At 44.0% G+C, this 17,104-nt stretch overlaps 1 protein-coding gene across 2 annotated transcripts in view; it reads left to right on the top strand.

Moving 5' to 3' along the window:
- The window catches only part of CPSF2 (cleavage and polyadenylation specific factor 2), a 158,480-nt gene that overhangs the window by 55,613 nt on the left and 85,763 nt on the right, over positions 1–17,104 (top strand). For both annotated transcript variants that reach the window (XM_086937685.1, XM_086937686.1), the window contains one exon: positions 14,746–15,036. In XM_086937685.1, coding sequence (XP_086793811.1) covers positions 14,746–15,036 — 291 coding nt within the window. The remainder of the gene's footprint in view (positions 1–14,745; positions 15,037–17,104) is intronic.

Raw genomic sequence — 17,104 nt, 5'->3', positions numbered from 1 at the left:
CATCAGCATACATGTGGAAGTGTACATTGGATTCTTGTAGCAAGGTGGTGAGAGGTTCCATAACTAGGTTGAACAAAGTTGGGGATAGGGAGGATCCTTGTGGTGCGCCTAGCGATACAGGTCTTGGCGCGGACATCAGGTTGTTGCTCTTGAATTTCTGCGACCTGTTATGCAGAAAGGACGTGAACCATTTGAGCACAGTTCCAGATAGGCCCATTCTTGTGTTTAATAGTTCGAGTAAATTCTCATGTTTGACGGTGTCAAATGCGGAGGAGAGATCAAGGAGGATGAGGAGGCAGGTATCGTTATGATCTAGGATTTGGAGGGCGTCATCGATTATGTGAGTCATAGCAGTTTCAGTACTGTGATTTGCTCTGAAGCCTGATTGATGAGAGTTGAGAAGATCAAACTGAGTAATGTGTTTAGACAATTGTATTTGTACGCATTTTTCCAGCAGTTTGGCAAGAGTCGGAATGTTGGTGATGGGGCGGTAGTTGTTGAGGTCTGAGGGGTCGGCTGTAGGTTTCTTTAGCAAGGGTGTGACTTGTCCAACTTTGAGGGAGTCGGGAATGGACCCTTGTTGAAGTGAGCTGTTAATGATTTTAGTCCAGAGTGGAAGGAGCGACGGGGTAAGGACTTTGACAGCGTTAGCAGGAAGGGGGTCAGTGAGGTGATTGGAAGGTTTCAGAGTGCTGAGCAGTTTGCCAATTTCTTCTTCCGTGTAGGTGACAAAGGTTGACCAGGTGGCATTGTTTTTTGGTTTAGTTGGTGCTATGCAGTGGGGTTTGGGGTAGCAGCTTGCATCCATGAGTAGATCATTCTTTATGTTGTCAGTTTTTTGGATAAAGAAAGAGGCGAAGTCTTCGCAGGAGGGAGCTTCACCCATAGTGTTGAGAGGTTGGGGGTGTTCTTTGGATTGCGTTCGGATAAGCTCAAACAGCTTTCTCGGACGATTTTTGGCTAGGTCAAGCTGACGGCTGAAGAAGACTGATTTTGAGCGTTTTATTTTCCTGAAGTAGGCATTTCTCTTTTTCTTCAGGGTTTTTAGGTTCAGTGCAGAGGGCGCTGATCTCCAGGTGCGCTCTGCCATTCGCATGGCGCGTCTGTCGTCATTGAGACTCCCGTCGTACCAGGGATTGGAGATTTTTGCGGAGGCTTTTTTTAGCTGCAAGGGTGCGACTTCATTAATTATTGAGGACATAGTATTAAGATAGTGATCAGTCAAGGATTGGACGTCCTTAACGCCAGTAGGTGGAAGTAGTGAGTTGCAGCTGTTGGGGGGCAGAGAGTTTGAGTTTAGTTTTTTCATGTCTCTTTTCCAGATTTTGGGCCTGGCGGATTGAACAGGGTTAAATTTAACTTTTTCATTGATGAAGAATGTGATAATATGATGGTCTGACCAGTCACAGGGTTGGATAGATTCGAGTTGGATAGAGGCTTCTTTGGAGATGATAAGGTCGAGGATAGAGCCTTTCTTGTGAGTTGGACTATTGCAGATTTGAGTGAGGTCAAGGGCGTTAAGGAAATTCTTCAGACCTTTTACCACCGCATCATTATGATCGTTCCAGTGGAGGTTGAAGTCACCAAGGTATATTTGTGTGAGTTGTCGCCCGGAGTTGGTTGAGATAATATCCATGATTTGCTGGGAGAAGGTAAGGTTGTCGCCGGGTGGGTGATAAACGCCGTGAAGAGTGCAAATCGGTTTGCCCTCACTGATAATATCGAGGCAGATGTATTCACAGGAGGTTGGGGAGGGTAGGGAGGGGGAAGTTACTTTCAGGACAGAGAGGTTGCGCCTGTGTATACATGCGATTCCGCCACCTTTTTTATTGCCAGTCCTGTCAAGTCTAGTGATGTGGTAGTTGGGGGGAACCAGAATGTCCATTATAGGTGTAGAAGATTCTGTTAGCCATGTTTCAGTCATGATGATTAAGTCAAGATCCAGTTTTAGGATGAGATCGGCGATAGCGAAGGAGTGTTTTGCGGCTGATCTGCAGTTGAGGAGAGTGCATTTGAGACGGGGTGTGTCGAGGGTGGAAGGGGGTTCTAGAGCGAGGGGGACTTTACTTAGGTTACTATGGATAGCTATTCTGTTGTTCAGTGTGGGGGGTCTAAGGGGATTGGAGTGAATCGTAGGAATGGCAGTGAGAGTGTTGGGTGTATTGCTATGGGGAGCTGGGTCGTAGGAGCGGAGGAGGGCGATTGTGTCGAGGTCCGAGAGAGGATTACAGGAGCGATGGGGGCGGTTTTCGCGGTTGTGAACAGGGATTGTGGTCCAGTGCGGTGGGCGTCGAGTGCGAGAGTTCGCCACCCGGGTGGAGGTCCAGTTGGGAGGGGAGGTGATGGTGGAGGCGCGTACGGGCTGTCTGGGATGTGTGCTGAGTAATTGTTTGATGATGTGAATGTCTTGTTTGATCTGGTGGAGGGTGTTGGGTGAGGGGTGACTGGAGTGTGATAGGCAGAGTAGTTGTTGTTTGATGATGTTCATGTCTTCTTTGAGCTGGAGGAGGGAGGACGTAGTGCAGTCCAGTGTGGGAGATGTGTTGGAGGTGGGGATGGGAGGGTCGGGCGTTGTGTTGGGGGTGGGGATGGGAGGGTCGGGCGTGGGTGACATCGGGGAGATGTTGGAGGTGTGGTTGAGGGTATTGGTGGTAGGCGGAGAGTGCAGGGTGGAGGATGGGCGTTTATTAGTGGTGAAGGGGGCGCATGTACGGTAGTGAGGGGTGAGAATGGGGGGGGGTGGGGTTGTATGTGGTTCTTTGTTGAGGAGTCGTAGTTGAAGAGATAGGGGTGGCGTGTTCTGCGTGGTTGGTTAATGAGTGGAGGTGAGGGCTGAGAATGGGGGGGATAAAGGGTGGGGTTTATCTGTGAGCTTGTCGATCAGATGCTTAGCTTGATTAGGCGGGATGTGGGTGGGGGCTGTGATGTCATGGGTGAAAAGAATGGGAATGTGGGCTGGTGTATGGGGGGAGGGGGTACGGCTGGTGTATGTGGGGCCAAGATCAATGTCAGTGATTGAGGGGTGTGGGGTAGCAGCAGTGGATGGGAGCATGGCTAAGGTGCCGGTGGTATAGGAGAGGTGTGTGTCGTTTTGGGGCTGCGCTAGATTAGCGGCGTTGTTGGTATGGGAAGTGGTGTCAGGGGTGAGCGGAATGGTTGTGGTATGAGTGGGGGGTCAAGATGTTGGTGGGGGGGTACGGCTGGTGTGTGAGGGGGAGAGGTCTGAGTCTGTGAATGAGGAATGTGGTGTGGCTACAGTAAGTGGAGGAATGACTGTGGTGACGGGGGTAGAGGAGAGGTGCGTGTCGTTTAGGGGCTGAGCTAGGAGAGAATGGTTGTGATTGGGGGCTGTGAAATCAAGGGTGATAGGACTGAGAGTGCTGTGAGTGCTGTGAGTGGGGGTCCGTGGTTTAGAGAGGTGCTGTATGAAAGTGGGGAACAGGTTGTCTAGTAGTTCCAGGTTCCTGTCTGTGGATTGGATAAGGACAATCCAGTTGTTATAGATAGTGATGGTGGTTCTGCCCGGGAAGAGTTGGGAAGGTGTGATGGTGAGTGTTCGGCCATGAGCGGATTTCCTAGCATTGGAGACGGTGAGTAAGGAGAGGAACGTTTTTCTCCATTGAGCTCTTCGTGTGGTGTGGAAGATGATATCAATGTTTACGGCACCATTGACAGGTGAGAAGTAGGTGTCTGCAAAGGGGGTTTCAGGGTGGGACCTCAGTAGATTGTGTTTAAAGCGTTTTGCAGCGTTTTTGGTGAGTGCGGGTGGGTAGTTGATTCTATATGTGTGCTTGCCGATGAGCTCCATGTTAGGGTGACGGAATAGGTAGGGGCGTGTGGGTGCCCAGTAGTCGCCGGTTGCAGGGAGTAATAGTGACACAAGTAACAGCCAGGGTATATGAGGTAGTCGTCAACGTAAACAGGGATAAAAGTTATAGCAGGAGCGGAATATAGATGCAGACAATAACTTCCCTGGCACAGGGGCGGTACCGGAGGGCACCCAAAATATGTGCAGTAGTAATCAGTGTGTCCGGGAGGGAACGGTGTAATGAGTGCAGGTTACATCAATGTGACAGGTCTACATGAGGAATTAATTGGTATATTGCAGGAATAGCAGTAAATTCGATGTGGGTTACAAACAAAATAAAGTGGACGTATGATGCTAATCATATGCAGGAATAAAATAAAATACCTATGCAGGCAGTAAAAAACCTGAATCAAAAGTGACAGTAGTGAGTATGTGTCAGTAGCGAAATACACTTGCAAACAAAAGTCAAATGCAGAATAAAGTAGACGTACAATACTAAAAATATACTGGAATAAAGTACCTATGCAAACTGTAAAATACCTGAATCGAAGGTGAACAATAGTGAATAGTCAAAAATATGTGAGGTACATGAGTCAATAGCCAGATACAATTGATAACAAGAGTCATATGAGACGGGTGGCGCTAAATACAATACCACTGTAGAAGGCAAAAATATAAGGTAGCCCTCGGTGCAGGATACAATTAGGAATATAAAAATATAAAACCACAATAAACTGCAAAAATATATGAGGTAGCCCTCGGTGCAGGATACAATTAGGAATATAAAAATATAATACCACTATAAACGGCACAAATATATGAGGTAGTAATCGGTGCATTACAGGTGCAGATAAAGTGAAAAATGCTGGATACAGTAAGGGCTATAGTAATATAATATAGTACCACTATGAAAGGCAGACACTATCATAGTCCGAGGTGGAAGCGCCAAGTGGTGTACATGGTGCACTGCTCATAGCTTGCTGGAAGGGAGTCTTATCTCTATTTCTGTTGGTCATGCGAGGGGGAGGCAAACTGGGGAGCCTCGCGGCCATCTGGATACCGGAGGGGATTTATGTCTACAGTTTTATGGCCCCAGCCATTTTGCACAAAGGAGGTAGCTTAAAAATGTGTGCAGTTTAATGGCTCCAGCCATATTGCAACAAGGAGGTAGTTAAAAAAGTGAGCAGTCGGGTGGGCTGAAATAAATACCTTATGCCTCCATAAGCGTGTTAGGCTTGCCAGCAGGGTTTTGCAGATTCAGTGTTTTAGACAAGTGTCTCAAGGCAGTTATATATGTGAGCTGTGCGTTTTTTGCCGCAGGGCTCCAAACCTTCCAGGGTGAGCTCAAACTGATTACCTCCAGAATTCCAAACCTGTGTTTCCTGAGCGGTGGGGTGACTCCTCAGCGAGAATCCATGCCCGGTGCCGGTGGGGGCAGGCTCCTGTCGGCCCCCTAGATCTCGTTTCCCAGGGCTCATTTCATCTGCTACACCGGTCAGTGGCGCCACACCTCCGGGGGCGCTGTCATGGCCTCATTCCGATCGATCACCGGCCAGGCAAGGCACCCAGCGACCAGCGCCTTGAAGCGGGCGGGAGGGGGGGGCCTCACTCAACCCTCCGGTGCTGTGGGGCGGGCGGGCGGGGTCCGTCTCCGTTGAAAGGTGAAAGAGGCGTGGGGCCCCACTAAGTCTACTTAATAGTTGAAAGTTTCTGGGAACAGTTTGTCTTTCGTGCTGTTCTAAAAAATGGGAAGATAAAGAAAGCAGCAGCAGTTCCGAATAAATTTCAAGATGGCCTCCCTTAACGCACCAGGTGTACTGTGTTTACTTCCTCTGTAGGTTGATATGATGAATGAATAGTCTATCACTGCTATATCTGATGTTTCAAACGTGTGTAATGGACAATTCCATTTACAGTGCACAGTGTCCGTGCCAACCTGGTCCTTCCCTTAAACTGTACCACGATTGGCACGTCGGACCCCTTGTAAGTCTCTAGTAAATGGTACCCCGGTACCTTGGGCATTGGGACTGAATAGGGTCCCCTCACCTAAGTCATGCAAAGTGCCACTGCAACATACATGCTTTGGTGCAGACAAAAATGACAGTCGACTTTGCACACTGCCTGTGTGCAATGCCCAGCAGCACTGCCCAAGGTATAGATAAGTATCCCCTCTAGCAGGCTGTGGTATTGGTTGCATATGTAGTGTGTGTGCGCATGGTATGTCTCGGGTGTGTGTGTGAGCGCGTGGAATGGATGCTTGGTGAGAATGTAGAGGCAGTGAGAGAGAGACGGTTGCTGAAGGATGAGGGTGGAGGTTCCTGTTGTGGTCGGTGTCGCTGCAATGTACCCTTAACTTCAATAAAGAAGAAGTGAACTACTTGACTCCTACGACTCTCCTTTCAACATATGGCGACGAGCGGGAGCAGCGACGCTGAGCACTTATGAAATTATATATTTTTTTCTCTTCTACGATATTTTCAGTGGATTGTTATTCTTACGGATTTTTGACTTCCAGAGTTGTGGATGTTTGATGCACGTTTCAACTAATTGATTCGAGCGTGAAGCCGCAATTTTGTAGAGTCCGTACCTTTGGGGACGCTTGGCCATGCATGTCGTTACAGCCTGCATCTTTTGGATGGACCTGCATTCTTCAAACAACTGATGCGTGAGTCGATTGAGCGTGGCCATTCCGTGTTCTACACTCTTACTGTTCTTCGCAATTGAATGACGCGTAAGACCTTCCTACGAGTTTCCGTAGTCTGTCATTAGCGTTGTTACATCATCGCGCACTGTAACGTAACGTGGCGGCCATCTTTATTTTTGTTAACGTTACCTAGCAACTAACAAGCGCTTTAAACAACGCAACGAACGAGCGCTAATACGCTAATAAACAGTCTGTGCCGTATATTTTAAAAAATCCACATTATTGCCTCAAGGAGCCTCTACCTTCCAGAAATTAATATATTAAGTAAGCGATTGCCTTAACTGTATGGAAATTTTCAATACATTTTTGGATTAAGAGTGGTTTTTCTATTGAGACTTTGGTGAACATTTTGCCCAAATTGGCCAGATTCAAGTACAGTTATATACCCGGAACTTTGGTGAACTTTTTGCGCAAGAGTTATATTCATTAGAAGATAAATATATATATATATTTTTTTTTTCTTCTTCTTTCTGTATTTATATTTTATTTATTTATAATGTCTTCAATCCATCCACCACCATTTTTCCTAGCAGAATCTGGTGAACCTCCTATTGCATGGGACTTATGGATTGATATGTTTGAAGCATATGTTGAAGTTTTACAAGAAGAAGAGTGTTCCCAAGAAAGAAAAGTGTCTTTACTTAAACATAGACTTGGCGCAGTAGGGTTAAGGGAATTCAAAAATGTACCTAAAATTGAGAACGCTGGCGACATGGTGTTTACCAATGTGCTGTTAAACAAATGCTAGAGATTTGGGAGGAAAATTAATGTTGTCATGGAAAGGTTTAAGTTTTATTCGAGGGCTCAGAAAATGGATGAGTCAATTGATCAATTTGTTTCAGCCTTGAGAGGTTTAGCTGTGACATGTGAATTTGAAAACATGACTTATGACCAGGTGTTACGTGACCAAATTCTTATGAAAACTAAGTCTAAAAAAATCCAAGAAAATTTATGGTCATCAGGAAGTACTTCGTTAAAAAATGCTATTGAAGTAGCTAGAGGTGTGGAAATTTCAGATCAATGTATTCGTGAATTCAGGAATGAGAAAAATGATTCTGAGTCTAGTTCAGTTAATGTGATAAATAAGGGTGATAAACCTAAGTTTAAGAACGATAACAAATCATTTACCAATTATCCTAATAAGAAGAGTAATGAGAAAAGTTATGAGAAAGGTAATGAGCAAAAGAAGTTTGCATGTTATAGGTGCGGCTCTACCAACCATTTAGCGAACTACAAGTGGTGTCCTGCTCTTGATAAAATATGTACTAATTGTAAAAAAAAAGGGACATTTCACTAGAGTGTGTCGTAATCTTAAAGCTAAGGTAAATTTTCTCCAAGATGATGAGCAAGATGACATTAATTGTGTCCAATTGGATAATCAAGATAATACCTTTCATGTAGTAGGTGAAATATGTAGCGTACATGATGAGTTAGTTAAAGGGACGAGTAAGGTTAAAAAGTTACCATCGTGTTTTGTCAACATTGATGGTCTAGAAGTAAAAGTCATGGTGGACTCTTGTGCGTGGTATACCATTATGGGCATGGAATTGTTTAAATCTCTTTGGCCCAATAGGTCATTATTGGGACCTGATGTACACCCTGGTAGTTACACTGGTCACAAAATACCTTTAGAAGGTTTCATATTAGCCAAAATAAGTTTTGGACAAAATTTGTGTCAAGGTAAAATTTATGTGGCTAACAAAGGTGCAACTATTTTGGGGTGGCCACACATTTGAATTAGGCATGAAAATTGATCCTAGTTTGGATTGTCCTGTTTATTCTATTCAGAATGATTTTGTTGAGAGGCACAGTTACTCAAATCTTCAGGAAAAATTTCCTGATGTATTTTCTAATGGTATTGGTTAGATGATTGGATTCAAACACAAAATCATTTTACGAGAAGGTGCATGCCCTGTTCGGCAGAAACGTAGGAACGTGCCTATTCGCTATAGAGAAAAATTGGGTGAAATACTTAAGAAATTGTGCAAGGATGGAATTGTGGAACCAGTTGAGAGTTCAGATTGGGTTTCGCCAGTCGTGATTTCTCTTCAATCTAATGGCGATTTACGTTTGTGTGTCGACCTAAGATGTTTAAATGAAGCTATTTGGGTTGATACATTTCCTCTTCCAAATTTGCAAGAGCTTACATCTTCCGTCGGTGGATCTTCTTGGTTTTCCAAGATAGATTTGACAAGTGCTTATCACCAAATTGTGTTAGAGGATGATTCCAAACATTGCACTGCTTTCATTACCACGGAGGGAATGTTTAGATATAAACGTATGCCATTTGGTCTTGCAAGTGCTTCTGCGGTTTTCCAAAGAGAAATGTGCAGGGTCTTACAAGGCATTAAAAATGCTAAAGTGTTCCAGGATGACATTTTAATATACGGGAAGAACAAGGAATGTCATGATGAAAGTTTATATGCTGTTCTAGATGCATTAAGAAAAAGTGGATTAACCATCAAGAATGAAAAATGTGTGTTTGGGAAATCTGAAGTAGAGTATTTGGGAAATGCCATATCTAAAGACGGTATTCGACCAAAAATTAGTCATGTTGATGCCATTTTAGCTGTCCCTGAACCAACGAACAAGGAACAATTGATGTCATTCCTGGGACTAACAGAATTCTATTCACGTTTTATTGAAAATTATGCCTCTAAAGTTGAACCGTTAAGATTATTGTTAAAAAGAGGCGTAGTATTTACATGGGGTGAGCAACAAAAAACATGTTTTGAGAAGGTGAATAAAGAAATACTACACCATATTTGAAACCTTTCTTACCTAATGCTGAATGTATACTGTCTGTGGATGCATCTGGGTATGGCATTGGTGCTGTGTTTTCTCAACCTGTCAAATCGGAGAAGTGGGTAGTAGCGTATGCTTCACGCACATTAACAAAATCGGAACACAATTATTCCGTAATAGAAAAGGAGTTATTGGCTGCTTCATGGGCTGCTGAGAGATTCAGGATGTATGTGTGGGGGAAAAAGTTCAAAATTTGTACTGATCATAAACCATTGGTAAATATTTGGAGACCTGAAGGTGGGAAAAATTTGACTCCTAGGTTAGCTCGCTTAGCTTCAAAGCTGCAAATGTTTAGTTTTGATATAGAATATATTCCTGGTAAGGATAATGTAGTTGCGGATGGTCTTTCAAGGTTACCTAATGTGGACTCGACAGGAGTTGGAACCAATAGTGATTGTGAAATAGCTTTTACCATCAAGGATGTGTTTTTGATAGGTGAGAAGGATGTTAATAGTGTTGTATCTGAGACGTCTTGGATGTGCGAGATGGATACGGATGTTGTTTTGAGAGAAGTTAAACAGTTTATAGTTGATGGTTGGCCAAGAGAGTCCAACTTACGGGGTGAATGTGCTGCATTTTCAAAAATTAAAGATGAACTGTGTGTTAATGATATTATCCTAAGAGGTGACAGAAATGTACCTCCAATTAACTTAAGACAGGACATTGTTGAGAAGAGTCACAGGGGGCACGGTGGTATGTCTAGTACTAAAAGAAGAATTAAAGAGTGGTTTTGGTGGCCAAGGGTTGATTCCATGGTGGATCGATTAGTAAGGAATTGCAAAGTTTGTAACGGCAGTGATAAGGTGGCAAAGCCATTGAGTGTGCCTTTAACCATGGTAAAGTTACCTGAGTATCCATGGCAAAAAGTGGCTATTGAATTCATGGGTCCATTTTCAGCTTTATCAGCAAAGGATTGTTATGCTATTGTATTAGTTGATTACTATTCGAAATGGCCCGAAGTAAGGATGGTAAATGGGATGACTACGGATGTGGTCATTGAGTTTTTAGGGGATGTGTTCTCTAGGGAAGGAGTACCAGAAGTTCTGGTTTCGGACAATGGACCCCAATTTGTCTCGCAAAAGATGGAAGAATTCCTAGTGGTAATGGGTATCAAGCATATCAAATCATCCCTGTATCATCCCGAAGGTAACGGTCAAGTTGAGCGCTTCAACAGGGTGGTTAAGGAAGTGATTGAATTAGCATTGAGTGCAGGTTTACCTTGGAGGAAAGCTTTACAAGAGAGGTTGACTGCATATCGTGTTACCCCGCATTCCGCTACAGGGAAAACACCCTTTGAGATTTTAAGAGGCAGGAAACCATTTACTGGTTTAGTTCCTTGGTGGTTGAGGAAAAGGTATGAAAAAATGTTGTGTAATGATGGTCATATTGATAAAGAAATCAGGGCTGAGGTCAGAAGGTATCAAGATCGCAGTCAGCAGTATCATGGAGGTAGATGTAGTTGGCCTTTGGTTAAGATTGGTCAAATGGTTAGAGTAAAGAATCCTAGGATTGTGTTGAAGGGCGAAAGCTTATGGTCCAAACCCCTGAGAGTAATGAAGGTGTTTGGTAGTGCAGTGGAATTGGAGGATGGCAAGAGGTGAAATTTTCGGCAATTGAGTTTTTGCAATGAAGGGGATGGTGTGGTAGGCTCACGGTCTTGTGGTGCCGATGAAGGAGCGTGTAGTGGATACATGTTAGGTGATGATTTTGGATTAATGAAGGATGTGGCGTCTACTGGTAGTACAGGTGGTTGTAGCACTAGATGTGACATGGGAGGTAACGTTGGAGATATTGTTGATGTTGGTTCATCTTGTACTAATATTGGTGTTGAAGGTGAGACTCTACGCCGTGGTAATAGAACAAGGAAGTTGCCTGTCCGGTTTTCTGATTTTAAGTTAGGGTAGTTCTTTTGGTGTTGTCTCAAGTCTTTGAGGAGGAGGGTGTGTGGTATTGGTTGCATATGTAGTGTGTGTGTGCATGGTATGTCTCGTGTGTGTGTGTGAGCGCGTGTTGTGTGTGTACGCGTGGAATGCGTGGAATGGATGCTTGGTGAGAATGTACAGGCAGTGAGAGAGAGACGGTTGCTGAAGGATGAGGGTGGAGGTTCCTGTTGTGGTCGGTGTCGCTGCAATGTACCTTTAACTTCAATAAAGAAGAAGTGAACTACTACGATTCTCCTTTCAACACAGGCCTTACAAGTCCTAAGGCAAGGTGGACTATATCTCAGGTGTGGGTATATCTGCATGAGCAGATGTCCCTGCAATATCTAAGTCTATTCTTAAATGTTGTAAGTTCCAGTGAAGCCATAGAGAGTACATGGGCTGAAAACTGGACAACTAGAGTTTCCCAGCACCATGATTGCTTCACTGAGCACAGGAGTAAACCAACACTGATTCTAGTGTTGGATTTATTGAAATATATAACCAGAGGGCACCTTAAAGCTGCCCCCTGGAAACCTACCAACCCTGGTGTTGTCTCTGACTGGCTTTAGGCAGCCTGCCACCACCAGACACGTTTCTGGGCTCTGGGTCAAGAGCTGCTGCTTCTCTCTGAGGCAAGAAACAAAGCCCATCCTGGGCGACGGGGTCACCCCTCCTCCCCCAGGATGAGCACAGTGCTCGAGAGCGTCAAACGCCATGCCACCTTAGTAATGCAAACGCAGTCTCTGATGCTAGCGGAAGATGGTAGCCCCCAGTTCAAACCCACACTTTTAGTGGGAGAAACTGCAAGAAACCAAGATAGAATAGTAGGAGGTGTGCCACAACTTCACCCTTCAGGTGCTGGAGGCGAAGTTAAGCACATTTTTCAGTGCCAACCATCTTGAAGATGGTGTTACTTATCCAATGAGGACTAGGGCTATGCTCCCCTCCCACAAGAGGGTGGCATAATAGTGGGTGTAGACACCGCAGGTAAGGAACCCTTTGGTCCCTACTTGTTACTCACCTTTAACACCCCTAAATCTAGCACTTAGATGGCTCCCCCGGAATTCGGAATCCTAATGACCTAAGAAGACACAGACACTGCAGCGTCGCACCAGCAGAGAAGACTGCAGACACCAACTGACTTGAACCCAGTCCTACTGGCATGTCCGCAGCCCTCAACGATCCTGCGCCAAAAGAAAACCTGTCCTGCAGCCCTGGGACCTCAAAAGCTTTGGGAGGACTGCCTGCCTTTAATAAAGATCAAAATCTCCCGTGCAAAGAGGACCAGTCTAGAAGAAACAAACTTAAAAGAAAATTAACTCAGCCCTGAGGAACTGCCTCCGGACCCACCTCTGCAACTGACGCCTGGCCCGGAGTCCCCAAGGTTCCCCAGTGCTTCTGACCCAGAGCCCACTGTGAATTAACCCCTGCTTGACTCTACCCCAGCGCCTGCAGCCTGAATCCAAATACTCCCTCTGACCACGACCTGCCCAGTAAGCTCTTCCAGACCCCAAAGGACACCACTGCACCCTAAACCCCGGGGCCTTTGGGAGCTTGACCAACTGTGTCCCTATGTCCCCTAGCATCCGAGCTTACCTGGGTAGTTGGGGCTTTTCTTCGTGCAGCCTCCTGGTCAGCACCTGCAGCTTCTTTCTAAAACAGATCTCCCCCATTGAATTGCATTGGGCGCCTGACACTGCGTTGGCGCTCTGCACTCTGCCGCCGCTGAGGGTGTACGTTTGGTGCTGCCTTGCCACGGGCCATCCTCCCGGAATTACTTTAACTCCAGGAGATCGACTCCGCTTTACTCACCTTAAGTCTCCATTGGTTTACATGGAGTGCCTGACCCCAAATTTGACTTCTGCATCTGACCACCCCTGCGCCGCTGGTGGTGCATTCTTGTTACCTATTTGAACCTTGCCTGGTGTTGAGGTGAAACCCCGAAGATTGGATGTGTAAGTTGTGTACTCACCTGAAAAACTACATTCTTGTTTTTCTCCATAGGTTAACATTGCACAGTCTGAAAATGTTAAATGTGTACAGTATTTTTCCTGAAAAACATACTTGTCTTTTTGCGTACATCTTAGTCTTAAAATGGATCTTGAAAGAAGTGTATTTTTCAAAAATTGTTGTCGATCTCCTTTTTGGCTCATGTGTCATTTATTATTCATTGTTTGCATAACACATGTCTTACACTCCTATATATTATGCCTAAGGCTGCTCGCCCACACTGCCACAAATAGAGCACTTTGAGTTTACATTGAGCCCTGTACATGCTTCTCTGGACTCTTTACATGGTATAACCACCTAGTGGTATGCCATATACAGAGCCAGCTTCCTACACAGTCGGATGGGAGCACAGTTACCTGGATTCCTGTTTCAGAATTGTTTATTCATAGAAAGTTTCTTTTGATCCAGAACAATTTTTCTGAGGTTATTTGCGCTCCTAGTGTGGTGTTATTGGTGGTTTTCAAGACTGATATACTTAGAGTTGTGAATATCCTTAATAGGGCCATTTCTAATCCAAGCAAAGACCTCAAAGTATTCAGAGAGCCCCTGGTCTCTGATGGTCCAGGAGGGAAGGATAGGCAACATTTTTCAAACAAACGATTTCATCACAGAGTGTGTCCTGATTAATATTAGACTACAAAACGGCTAACCTGGCTATTCAAGGTAGCAATAGAATAACATTTTACTGAAGGGAATGAAGCCACAGCTTTTCTTTGGGTATTGTCTAAAATTATGTTTTAACGAAAATGTTTGACACCCTGGTCTAGGTAAAGATCCCAAGTTAACATTTCTATTGTTAGGGTTGGCAGCCGCCTTTGGAGCTCTCTTATACGCACAGCAAGGAGGAGGGTGGAAAAAGATATAACCAAAACTTAAGTCTATATTGAGAGAAATGTGTCTAGAATAAAAACAACTTTGTCGGGGTCTACATTTATGGTGGTTTTTTTTTCCTTTGTCTTCCACTTAACCCAATAATTCTCCCCCTTCACCATCTGACCTTGCCTAGTAATTGTTATCTCCTAATGAACCAGTCTTCTTATCTAGAGACTACAAAGTCCAAACTGTGACCTCCTTCAGCTCTGCCACTATATTACTTTTACAGAGAGCCCTCGGCAAAGGGCTAGACAAATATAAATGCATCTGACCCATAGCTGAGCAATAACTAATATGCTCTCTGCAACTTTGTCCTTTCCTACCTTCTTTCACTTCACACCAGCAACATGCCACATTCCCTTTATTTTCCGAGACCAGTCTTGGAGCCCTTTTACAGAATTCAAGATTGATTTGTCCTGCTTACTCCAATGATGGTGCGTTAGAGGGCTGTATCTTCCAAACTCCATCTCCCCAGTTACTGCAAGGACCGAAAGCTCAGGGCTGTTGTACTAACTGACGGTTAGCAAGTACCAGGGCAGATTAGTAACTAGAGAGAATGTTGAGCACAATTTATGTTCCTTTTTTTATATCTGGCCTTTCCTCACGTGTTTTTTTCATTGTAGGTAGAATGGATGAGTGACAAACTGATGAGGTGTTTCGAAGACAAAAGAAATAATCCGTTCCAGTTTCGACATCTGACTTTGTGCCATGGTTTTGCTGATCTTGCTCGAGTGCCTAGCCCGAAAGTGGTCCTTGCCAGCCAGCCCGATTTGCAGTGTGGTTTTTCACGCGAACTGTTTATTCAGTGGTGCCAAGACCCAAAAAACTCAATCATATTAACTTACAGAACTGCCCCTGGTACACTTTCCCGGTTCCTGATCGACAATCCAACACAAAAAGTGATAAATATAGAGGTAAGGTGACGTCCTTTTAGCATCTAAAAAAAAGTGATGCTTCAGAGAACAAATATTTTAGTTTCTGATAACTGCCCAGATTTGTAGCTCTAACATCAATAGAATTTGGCCGGAATTTAGCAACCCTGGCTCGAGTACATAGCTCAATTTCCTGCTTGTTCAAAACACAAAGTAAGCCAGGCTTCCTTGTATAGCAATGTAATGCAGACTTGTAGGATCAGAAATACGTATTAGCCTTGAGAAGCCCAGTAGATGTGAAATATATGTTGACTATCAAGTGTCTAGCAGTTGAAACTTTGAAAAGCTGTATCATTGCTGTTCTAGGAAAGCTATTTGTATTTTACTGGTGACTCTTTTGGAAATTGAGACATTTATCTTGCAGGATGAAAAATTGCAATGGATGTTTATTGCAGGTGTTGAAAAAAATGTGTGACAGTCCAAAAAAGAGAGTGAACCTACAAAACCAAGTAATCGTAGATATTCAAGAATCAATTTTGGTAGTTTGCACAAGTTGATATTCATGTATTTGTGAACTGTATGAAAAGGTTTTTGCAAGCACTTGCTGGTTGCGCTGCCCTAGGAATCAAAGATAGCTCAAAATTAATGGTTTACAGGGGATTGCAAAATCCTCAACATTTTACATTTGCCTACAGGGAGTAAGGCTGTAGAGCAGGGGTCTTTAAACTGGGGGAGAGCCCCCGTATGAGTGCCTCCACTGATCCCATGAGGGGTGCAAGGCTCTGGTCAAAAGCAGCATTATGCTGATAAGTGCTTTGTTTTAAGCAGAAAAAATTGGCGTCAGTAAGCCGCTCTGTAATGGGCCATCTCTACCATCTTTTGTCATTTATATCTTGGCTGGGAGAAGGTGTTGAAAGGGAAGGGACTCCAAATATTCTTCAAAACCTCCACCCTTATTTCTAATAATCACACTGTAGATACTTTTACATGTTAGTAATGACTGCCTGACCAGAAAAGTATGTTTGTAAATCATGCATTTGATTACATTTTTAAAACGGTAGCAGAACTTAACTGCAATATTTAAATAAGTCTAGGCGTACTTAAACAGTTTAATATAGACATTTTTGGAGAGGGGCCCCAGTGATTTTTATTTTTTTTCCCTCCACGGTATGCGGTATTAAAAAGTTTGTAGACCACTGCTGAAGAGGAACTGATTTGTATACAGATGGCATAAAAGATCTGAGTAGGCTACGTCGGGGGCAGGCTGCAGGTTCACTTTGCATTAAGACATTTTTAAACTGTAAACATTTACAATGTAAACTGAGCTGGGTTGCTTTTGTGCATGTGCAGATCGATATTAGCAAATCGTCCCTATTGCTGTTTAAAATAAAGTTATGCCAGTGAGGAGATTTTATTTATGCAGTATCGGTGAGCTACAATAAATGTAGTGTAAGAATTGGCCAAGATTCACATGCATGTTGGTCCAAACATACACGGTTGGCTCACAACAACATTGCCTTATGTAGTGCTAAGGTTTTTGAGGTCCCATCTTGAACAATGCGATTTTTCAGTCCTTAGCACTTTCTCTCAGTTTCATGTTTTCACTTCCATAACTAGATAAGCTATTGAATAGACAGAATGTGCTTTTTCCCCAATTCTCTTCATGAATGAATGAAAGATCAGACTTAAAGAGCACTTATGCGTCATTTTGCATGTTTTCAACAGCTGCCAGGTCAGGATCATTCATCATAGCTCACAGATGTATCACACACAGTTTGAAAGAAATGTCGCTTACAGACCACTATAGTTGTCTGACGAGAGCATTTGTCATCGCCAAATGCTCACCACACAACATGGACAAAGAAACGGTTGTATGACATTACCACGCCTTCCTTCACCACTCACGTCTTTACATCGCACATTTCACAACGCGTACCACCACCACGCACTAACATTCATTCACATTAGAAACACCTTCACCTTGCATTCCACTACCACGCATACTTTACTAGGCTTATCGTCTCTGACAAATTCTATCACAGAGTAACACTGCCACCTTCTGTTAAAAATGTATACATTAACTCTTAATACATTTTTTAGGTCGGCCTAG

Source organism: Lissotriton vulgaris, chromosome 9, assembly GCF_964263255.1.
Source record: "Lissotriton vulgaris chromosome 9, aLisVul1.2, whole genome shotgun sequence".
In the NCBI taxonomy this organism is placed as follows: domain Eukaryota; kingdom Metazoa; phylum Chordata; class Amphibia; order Caudata; family Salamandridae; genus Lissotriton; species Lissotriton vulgaris.
This window is presented reverse-complemented; position numbering and strand designations above follow the sequence as displayed.